General features: G+C 43.2%; 1 protein-coding gene across 1 annotated transcript in view; it reads right to left on the bottom strand.

Annotated features, from left to right (window-relative positions):
- Window positions 1–670: 670 nt before the first annotated feature.
- nt5c1aa (5'-nucleotidase, cytosolic IAa) overlaps window positions 671–10,896 on the bottom strand; it is a 34,522-nt gene continuing 24,296 nt past the window's right edge. The window contains exons 6-7 of the mRNA XM_061741063.1: window positions 5,228–5,412; window positions 671–3,666 (exon numbers count right to left, since the gene is read on the bottom strand). Of these exons, the coding sequence (XP_061597047.1) occupies window positions 3,310–3,666; window positions 5,228–5,412 (542 nt within the window). The 3' untranslated portion in view covers window positions 671–3,309. The remainder of the gene's footprint in view (window positions 3,667–5,227; window positions 5,413–10,896) is intronic.

The following is a 10,896-nucleotide window of genomic DNA, read 5'->3' as shown; positions in this document are numbered from 1 at the left end:
GTGCCTGTGCGACGATCGGAGCAGCTTTTTATCTGCCATGGTGGCCCTAACCGGGGTCGCGCTTTCTAAACAGTGCCTTTCCCACTGTGTGGTTGACACAATCGAGCATGCCTACAGGGTCAGTGGCCGCCCCTTGCCAATGGGAGTGAGGTGCCATTCAACCAGAAGCGTCTCAGCTTCTTGGGCTGCCCTGAAGGGGGTGCCTCTGGAGGACATCTGCACCGCGGCTTCGTGGACGTCGCTTGACACGCTCTCCAGATTCTACCGGATCAACGTCGCCACTCCCCAACTGTTGGACGTGGTTCTGCTCCCAGGTTCTTCTGCCTCTGGTCAGTGAGGTAGGTGACCGGGATTCTTCGTGACGTTGTTGGTATTTGTCATCCAATGCTTACAGCACCGCCTGGCGGTCATCAAGGGACGAAATAGAAAGAAAGTTACAACTGTAACTACGGTTCTATGAGTCCCGGATGACCGCCAGGCCTTCCGGTCACTCAGAATCCTCATGCTCTCGCGAGAAGATTCTAGGAACCGATCACCTGCCAACACCGGAAGATATACCCTTCCGGGGGTCATGCAGGGGTCACGGGTGACGTGACATTGTTGGTATTGTACTCGACATATGCATGCGCGAGCGCGGGGATATCCAGTGCTTACAGCACTGCCTGGCAGTCATCCGGGACTCATAGAAGTCCCATAGAAGACTTACTTATCAGGAGAATTTAACACATGGACATGCATCTTTGTGACAAAAACTGTCTAAAAGAACAATAAACATGTTTGGAGTACTTGTACTTTGAGCTTTTGGTCTCTCGTGTTTAGGCCCTCGTGGCGCAATAATAAATGATATACTGGTCCATATGGACTGAGTCTGGACATGGCGTGTGAGGAAGTTTAAAAATATGTGCCCTCCTTATAACTTTACCGCAAATCACATAAAAACCTATTGAGACTACAGCTTGCTGAACAAAAACAAAGTTATAACTTTATTTTTCATTCCTCTATCTTCCTCTATTACTTTTGCCTGTTTGCCTTTGGAATCTTAGATCAACTCCAAGCGATCTTACTTCTGGGTTGAGGTTCATGTGGAACTAACATTTGTTGCAGTTCCCCCGACTGACCACTAGAGGCTGGCTGCAGAAGCGAGTCAATCGCAACTGACCTCCATCTTAAAATCTCCAACTTTAGAGCAGAAATAATATTTACACCCTGGTTAAAAAATTGTCTTGGTCTCAGTCGTTTGATTTCACATCCATGACAACAAATTTTTTTTGTAGCAAGCCAGAAGAATTCATAAAAAGCATTAGGCTATGTTTATTTCTAATATGATTGATTGACAGTTAGCTCAGCCAGAGTCTAGCCACCATCACTTCCTCAGTTGTAATTGTCATGTTACCCACCTTACCAAAGCACTCAGCGTCGACCAAACAGCAGTAATTTCTGATTTCGCCATTAATGTTTAACAGTATATTTTGTAGATACAGTAGAGTAAGGGACACTGTGGGTGCTGAGGGTGTGTTAAGTTCTCCCCTGACTTCAGCACCCACACCCTGGGTGGGGTTGGTGAAAGGGCCTTTCTGTGTGGAGTTTGCATGTTCTCCCCCGTGTTCCCCTGGGCAGTTAATGTGAGCTACCCTCACAAAAACATGAGTGAGCAATGCTAGCTCACTGGGTGGAGCACTGGGTGATAAAAATGGGAAAAAATCTGGGATTTAAAAAAAAACATCAACGTCTGACATCTGATTATTAAGCAGAGGGAAAGAGCTGAAAGAGCTGGCAGCCACAGCTAACTTTGATTGACATACAGTATGTGGGCATGTTCTTGTTTGCCTATGGCAACGTGGCTGCATCCTTCAGAAATGGACACACACAGCGCCACACATAAGTACTCCTCTTACTGGGTCCATAGGAGTTTAGAGAATTACTTGCACTTACCCTCGAACTTGCACTTCATCAAGAAGTGCTAATCATTACTCATCATCGATGAAGTGGTCAGCAGGAGGTCTACAGCACTCTACAAAAGCAAATGCTTTGCCAGTTTACTGGTCTGGAGCAGACAGGTGTAGTGTATATCAATGCAGGTTTATACCAAAAGGAAAGGACATAATTGTTTATCAGAGAAGAGATTCTTATTGTACACCAATCTGGAAGGGGTTTAAAAACATTTTCAAAACAAATAGGGAGTTAAACATTCTGCAGTCAGATAAATCATTCACCAGTTGTGGCTGAACTTCCAAGTAATGGATGTCCAAGCAAATGTAGCCCAATATAAGAGCGTGCAATGCTCATAGAAATTCAACAGAATCTAAGAGCTACATCTCAAAACTTGCAGGCAGCATGAAATATTTCAGTTCATGACAACACCATTAGAAGAAAGGCGAACAAGTATGTTTTGCTGCAATAAAAAGGACAGCAATGCAATCATTACTACTAGTACTAACCTTTTTAGTGCTCCTAGACTGATTATACCTTCAATAACATTCCTTTTTCTTATTTTCTTGTCCCTTGTGGATCCAACAAAGATCGCAAGTCCTTCGAATCCTTTTATGCTCATTTGTTCATCTACTTGCCTCAGAGAATACTATCAGTAGCAGTCACCATGATCATTTTAATTTTGTTTTGAGATCAGTCGAGCAGATTAGGTACTGCATCACAAATTGAAATCATTGAAATGTTCCTCAAAGCACCAGAGTGTAATAAAGTTGCAGTCTGGTATTTAAGTTGCAGCGTTTATGCTTGAAAAAGCTATATTAACAAGTTCATCTATCGTACAAAGTTGAGGCTAAGAGGAAATTCATGTTAAAAAACTGTTATGAACTCCAGTTCGTATAGTTCTAACATCCATGGTACCTTAAATCTTGAATTTTCTACATTAAATTATAATTTCAGTGGTGAGTGGACCACAGTAAATTTCTAACTAATTGTACGGTGCTTTTAGCGCTTCTTTTGACACCATACATTGTAATGGCCCAATTGAGCAGGACACTGGAGCTAATCAATCAATGGTCTTTCACATTGCCGGACAGGTTTAAAAAGTGCCTTCTTCATGAAGATAAGAAGCAGTGAGACAAACAATCATATCACTTGGTAAATCTCTCCAAAGTAAGTAGACCAAGGCTTTAAAATAAGTAATTAATGATGACATTCCCATTTAAACCAACTTAGGTACCAGACTTCTACTTGAACTTTATGCATTTCCAAATAATAAATGCTTAAAATATCTCTCCATGCTTATAAAACGTACTCCTCCCCTTGAAATATATTGTATTTCTCAGTCCATTTTTTCTTCTGAACCATCCAAGGTCCTGTTGTTTATTTTCCCACACTAGTCTTTTTCTTGCTGTTATATTTCTGTGCAATACCGTAAGGAACATGGGCCGCAATTGTTCCCATCTCTGTCGCTCCCTCCACATGAAACATCTGATCATCAAAATAGATATGCGGCCTGATCTTCTCCAGCATGGGGCCCTTTGCTGCGCCTGCCAGGAACAGGGCCTCGTCGATCTCCAACCCCCAGGCCCTGAGTGTCTTCAGTGCTCGAATCCCAGAGCTGGCTGCGCTTCGGGCTGTGACCAAGTAGGTGCGGATAGGACAGTCCATGCGTTGGCCTTTGGCATAAAACTTTTTCTGGAGCTTCCCCAGTGACTCCAGGAAGCCCTTCAGGGGACCCTGCATAGAGAGAGAGCTATGAAATGATCTGCTATCTGTTTTATTATTTTATGCCTTCTTCATCGACTGCTGATTGCTCCTGGTTGCACAGAAACAATGTGAGACACCTGAACAACTTCAAGCAGACTTGTTAAACTGTTGTGCATCTCGAACAATCTAAGAATGGCTTACCAACCTGAATGCCTTTTGAAACCAACCTATTCCAGTAAACAGCTTGTTTAAATATGCTGTATATGGACTGTTGGTAGTCCTGCTGATTCTTTATATTGTTTGTATTAAGCGCTCTTGTCAAATACTTCAGTTGTAAAAGTGAATCACTGCTACATTTGGGGATAACTGTTTTAAGCCACTACAGCTGCTACACTCTTGGACAACTCTTCTGATTGTTCACTTCTCTGTCATAAGTCCTGTGAGGACCACCCAGTTGTGGCCAGTGTATGGCGAAATGATGTGCCTTCGACTTTTGGAGTATAGCCCCAACAGTGCTCTTTCGAACACTCAGAAGCTTAGAAATCCTATAACCAAGAAACCTTTTAGGCCATCATTTGGAGCAGAACATGAGATATTAATTTGTACTGACAAGGGGCAGGGTTGCTTTCTGATTGCTGATAGACCTAGTCTTTTTGCATCTCCTTTTCTTCCTATGTTAAAATTCTTTTTCCTTTTGCTATTTCACCTTATTAAAAAGAGTTTCAGTTTTGGATATCTGTTGTCTGATTTCCTTGCATGGGCTGTTGTTGAGTTTTTATGAAAACTATACAAGTTATCAGTTATAGTTCCTAATGTCTCAGTGTCTATATTCACATGGACGACAATATTCTGATTATTGACCTTGATCTAATCAAGGCAAAATTGGGGGGGGGGAGTGAGTAGCGGAGAAGAGAAGTGAAAATGGAGAAGCATGTGAAAGTTGTCTGTCCAGTGAATGGGGAATTTACATTTCTAAAACGCCCCGAAAGCACCATTGATAAAGGTAGAGTGATATGTCTTTGTGGAAAGTAATTTGCTAACCATTGAAGCAGCCGAAGTTTATCCACATAAACGCAAAGTACCCGTTCGCGAAAGCAGCTACGGCTACCGTTAGCAGCAAAGATGCAAAGATCCATGAGGACGTCTGCAACCGACAGGCTGCCGAATGTTCTTGCCAAGTGGATGTTAATGGCTAGGACTGCATCTGTTCAAGTCTATGAAAAAATACTTTATAAAGCAACTTTTTTTGTTATATATCGATCTTTTTATCTGCCACAATAATGTAATGAATTGAAAGGAAAACACCTGAAGTTGAGGGCTTTTCTCAGCATTTTTTAGGTGAGATTAAAAAAGACATTAATTAGATCAATTAATTACAGACCTTAATTAATTAATCTCTCAATTTTGACAGCACTATTCATAAAAAAGATGCATTGGCCATTCCCTGCTAAATCAACACCTGGCAAAATGAACTCAAGTTAATTTGAAAGAAGCTAAAGCCTGTAGATTTGAAAGCTAGGTATGAAACCAAGGTTTGAAAATGCCATCTGGAATGTAATGTAATAAATTATGTAAATTATACTATACAAACATGATCCAGTAGTGTGTCCTCATTTTCCCTCTCATGTTCAAAGAATTTGTCCAGTCCCTGGGTCTTGAAAATGCGTTCAGACTCATCAGAGAAAAGGACAGCATCGCCATCAAATGCCACTCTCAGTTGGGACTCTGACACCGCTGTCATCTTCTCTGGCATGAACATGGTTGCCGCTGCAATACCTGAAAACAAACACAGATATAGAGGTACAGGAAGTTAGTACGTGTAAAAGCTCCCTGAAGTTAATGTGAATGTTTGTGTTTTGTCAATAGAAAATCATTTTCATCAATCAGGTCTACTTTAGCAATGGGGAAGCAGAAAAGTGCAGACTTCTGTGTCTTCCAACTTCTTTCAGCTCTTCTTGGTGGCATTGGCGTCCATTTAAAAAAAAACATTGAGATGTAGTCCTTCCAGGATGTTTTAGGTAGACCTCAGTTTAACTGCCAACCTCTAAAGGTCTACAGGCAGGTATCCAAGACATGACAAGTGCACAAACCACTTCAACTGACTCCTCCCAAAAGCAGATGTGGGTCTATTGTCAGCATCCTTTGTGTGTTTCATCTGGGATGACTGTGCCTCAGTTGGTAGAAGTTGTTTGTGTAGATAATCTTCCAAGAGAAAAGTGTCTGGATGTTGTTGATGTGAAGTGGGGTAGAAGTGCTTGGGGCAGTTTTTAATAATAAGTACTGTAGTGTAATGACATCTGGTGTGATGTTGCTTATGCTGCATGTGACTAAATTTCTACAGTTGGTACAACACTTCCAATGATCCAAACATTTCTGACCTAATGGTTATTTTAATGTAACTTCATTTCATTTCTCACCGTCTTATATATTTTGCTAAATAATTTACAGTACACTGCAACAATATAATTTTCCTTTCAATTTAATTCAAAAGTATTGTTTGGTTTTTACATTAATAATCTTAAAGACCCTGTTAATAGCCCTTTCTGGTCCACAATACTGGTAGAGCACCGATTGGGCATAAATTTGTTTTCATGTTCATAGGATAGAGATGTAGCCCAAGTAAATCAAAAACATTGACTTCTTGCTCAACTTCCTTGCTACTTAATGATGGTAATCAGATTACATCCTCATAGAAACAGCCCTCTACGAATACATTTAAACTTTCTGTTCATAAAAGCTGCATTCAGGAATGGAGATAAGGTGCTATTTTGGCAAAGTCCAGTGACCAAATTACACTTAAAGTGCTCTAATTTAGGACTAAGCATGCAAGATAGCTCCCACTCCAAGGGACAGAGGTCTCATATGCCTCCCACAGCAAAGAACACTTTTGAAACAATAGCAGAGAGGAGGACTATGAAGGACTATGAAGAAACTCTATGAAGGATAACCCTTCACACGCTTTCCAACACATGGAACTTTAGCTAAACTATTTACACACTCTGAGTTCATGCTCTCTGTTTTCATCCCATCCATTCTCAACCCCCGATGTCTCATGTGTATAGTTTTTTATACTGTATTTTATTTTCACCTGATTTAAAAGTTACTTGATTTTTTTGTTGGGTTCTCCTTTGAGTAATTTTAATTCAGCAACATTTTTCTGACATTCTTTGCTTATTGTGTTTTCTTTACAGTGAGTTGATTATACTCTTTCCTTTTATGACAAAGGAATTTATCAATTTGGTTTAAATAAAGTAGATTGATAGCCTGGTGAAATGGTTAAAAAGACTGTTCAAATTATCTGTCCCAATTATTATTCTAGATACCCTGGGACAAGTATGCATGGTTGTCTGTCTGTATATGTGGCTCTGCGATAGACTGGCAACCTTTCCAGAGTAAACCCCTGCCTCTCGCCTGTATGAGTTGGGATAGGCTCTATGACCCTGGAAAGGATAAAAGCTGGATGGATGGATGGATGGATGGATGGATGGATGGATGGATGGATGGATGGATGGATAGATGGATGGATACACTGGGACACTATAGTGTATTATTATGATGCATCTTGGGAAGTACTATTAATGATTTACATTTAAATGTGCAGTGACACGCATTCATGTTTTTGGCCCTGGGAGGAAGCTGGAGCACCTGAAGGAAAACTACATAAGCACAGGGAAAATGTCCAAACTCCACTGCTGAGTCAAATCAACACAGGCATCACAACTATTTTATGTAAGAGGGACATGTCACCATCAAATTTCACAATTATTGGTCTCCACACACAGATTTACCAGGCAGAGTTACAAACATAGTGACTTTTGGCGCTTTTCCACTAGTACCTAATCAGCCCGGCTCGGCTCGCCTCCACTCGGTTTGGTTCTTTCCCACTAGGGGTCTAACATGTTGAGTAGATACTTTTTCTGTAACTACTCTGCCGAGGTTCTAAGCGGTCTGAGTCGGGCGGTATCTGACATCATCACACTACAGGCCACCGATTGGTCGGGGGGTTGGAGTCAGACGTCTGAGTCAGGATGTGACATCAGCAAAAGAGCGACTCTGACGGCGGATTCTTGTTCATTTTATTCGACAGGCAATGGCAGCACAAAAGTCTGTTTGGTGATCCAACTCTGAGGTGCAGATGTTCATAAACCTGGTGCTGAGGAAAGAATTAAAAAGGGATCTAGACGGGCGATAAGGAACGACAAGATCTACCAGGAGCTCTGTCACTTCATAGCTGCTCGCGGCTCCAGCTAACTTTTCAGCAGCGCCGAGACAAACTAAAAAATTAAAAAGTGTTGCCGCTTGAAGCTTCTCTCACTCTCATTTTTTAACTTGATATTGAACACAAGCCACAGACCCAGCAGCACATATATCATCTACTCCAGGTTCTACATCTTTAGTGTTGTCTTCATTCACGCAATCAAATACGTCACTCCAAACCCGCCCGCTTCTGCTCCAGGTGCTAAATTGTTATGTAAAAGAAACCAGGCCAAGTTGAGTCGAGCCGAGTAGGTACTAGTGGAAAAGTGCCATTTAACAGTATGTGTAGAGGGTACTTTGACTCACATAGTGACTTCTTCAAAAAAGCGACAATGGACAAATTTAGCAACTTTTTTCAGATGTTATTAGAAACTTTTGGAAAGTTTGAAGCTCATATTGTGCTCACTCTTCTCCGTGAGCGGCTGGTGCTACCGTGGACCCCTACGCCCTACCAGACCACTCTCAGGCAGTCCCTCTCAGCTGCAGTCACAGCAGGAGACGTTCCCTTCTCCACATCCTGACTGCAAATGTATCTTGCATCCACAAAGCCACTGCTGGCTGATCCTGGACTGGCCAAGAGTCATTGAACAATAATTACTGAATCTTAATGTATAATTCTTATCAATTTAATTTTTATGATAATTGTTTAATGCTGCTCCACTGACCTATAGTCAGAGTAACGGATGAGAGTTGAAAACGGTGACATTAAAAAAGAAATGAATCAACAAAGTTGTTGTAGTTTTAAACATATTTAGAGTGTTTTTTTTGTTTGTTTGTTTTTGTCCCTCCCACGACCCATCTCACATACAAAACTGAAGTGAGCGCTGAAGGATGCTGGGCAGTTATGAATGAGATGTGGCGCAGGTTCTCACAGGTTTGTGTGGAGCTTCTCTCCAGGCTCAACAAGGCCCAACGATGCCACGATGTTGGACATGGCTGCATGCCTTAAACTGTATATACTGGATCAGGCTCAAAGCCGAGTCTGACAAGAAGAAAGCCTTTAGGCCTCAATGGAAGCTCAGGTTACATGTTCCGCTCAGTTTACTGTTACCGTGGAGGAAACGTTACCACTTAGGCCTCTAATCTCTTTTGAACAAGTTAATGAGTAATTTAAATATTTAATGACGGTCATAATGTGGCATGAATGAGAAGTGGTGGAATGCAGATGTATTATACCAACAATCAACAGTAGAGGCATAAAAACATAATTTATGCAGGTAACTCAAATATAACAGGGTCATGGTCACTTATGTAAATAACGTTCTGCCTTAGCAAAGAAAAGATCATTTAAAGAGCTTCAATGGCAATAGGGGTGTCATCGATAAATCTAAGCAACTTTGGAATTTCTAAGGAAATTGTTATTTATTTTTGTTTTATTTATTTAAATACAAAACATACATAAATAATGTAAACTACCTGGCACTCTTATAGCTTTAAAGGAGCTGTATGTAAGAGCAATAATAAAACAAATCATAAAATGACCCCGATATGTCAACAGACATTTAAAAATCATGTTCATTTCAAATACTTATGTCACTGACAACAGCATGTTATGTCTGGTAGTTCACGACATACACTGTCACTTTAAGAACTTTCGGGGTACGACTCCCCGGTTCTGGTTTACGACAGTCTGTTTTTACATGCGTTCATGTGTAGTTCAAAATAAATGGAGTCACGTCAACTCCGACTTGAGTTACGTGTCGCGTTATCTTTTGCAATATAACATTGGCGACGAGAGATGGCTGAAGCGTGTTCCCTACCACCACCCGCTCCGTTCCTGGCCCTCCCGGGGGAACCACCGGTCCCGTGGCACCGCTGGATCTCCGCGTTCGAGACGTACATCCTGGCTGCCGGCTTAGCGGACGTGTCCGCCGGGAGGAAACGTGCACTGCTGCTGCACTGCTTGGGAACTGAGGGACAGCGGGTGTTCGGAACACTCGGCGACGCACCGTCATACTCCCTGGCCGTGGAGTTACTGAAGGGACATTTCGCGGCTCCACAGAGCGCTCTGCTCCGCCGGGTCCTGTTCCGGCGGCGACATCAAAGGCCAGGGGAAACAGTGGCTCAGTACGTGGCGGACCTGCGGGGTTTGGCTACTTCCTGCAAGTTTGGAAGACTGCGGGACGAAATGGTCAGAGACCAACTGATTTTGCACACGAGCTGCAACAAAATCAGAGAAAGATTGTTGCTGGAAAGTAATGATCTGACTTTATCAGCAGCAATAAACCTCGCGGTTCAGGTGGAATCTGCGCTGGAGTGCGCGGCGAGCTTTTCAACTCCCCCGCCCTCACAGACACAGGCAGCGGGCGCGCTCACCTCACAGACGCCCCTCCTTCATGTGAGCGCTGGCAGCGGGGAGGAGAACATCCTACTGGCCGCTCGGCCCCGCGATCAGTACCATCAGCAGTGTGGAAACTGTGGCTCTTCTGCACACAACTCCAGAGCCCAGAACTGCCCTGCCCGTGGTAAAACCTGCTCCAACTGTGGAAAATTAAACCACTTCCACAAAGTCTGCAGGTCTGCCCCAGCTCGAGCCTCTCAGCCACCCACTAACACCACAGTCATCCACAACGTGAGCTCAGCACGAGCACCGTTCAAAACGTGCTCGTTAATGGTTGGGGATGTCACTCTGCCCCTCCTCCTGGACACAGGAGCCACAGTGTCTCTCCTGAACCTGGCGACTGTTACACAGTTTTTCCCCTGCGAGCCACTTGGACCGGCCACCACCACCCTGCGTGGTTACGCCGACTCCAAAATTGACATTGTGGGCTCCCTCCAGCTGCCCGTAAAATACGGGGATAAGACACTGCCAGTTTTTAGATTCAATGTCGCACGCCATGGGACCAACCTCCTGGGCCTCGACCTCTTCACCAGCCTCGGTTTCACCCTGCTGGACACCCACGGCTCAGAGATCAACGCCGTTGTCATCCCCTGGCAGCAACAGTGGCCTGCGCTGTTCAGCGGGGTGGGCTGCCTCGTGGGTTTCGCCCACCAGTCCCTGTT

Source organism: Cololabis saira, chromosome 15 (assembly GCF_033807715.1).
Source record: "Cololabis saira isolate AMF1-May2022 chromosome 15, fColSai1.1, whole genome shotgun sequence".
Classification (NCBI taxonomy): Eukaryota; Metazoa; Chordata; class Actinopteri; order Beloniformes; family Belonidae; genus Cololabis; species Cololabis saira.
Note: the sequence above shows the minus strand (reverse complement) of the source record. Positions and strands in the feature narration are given on the sequence as shown.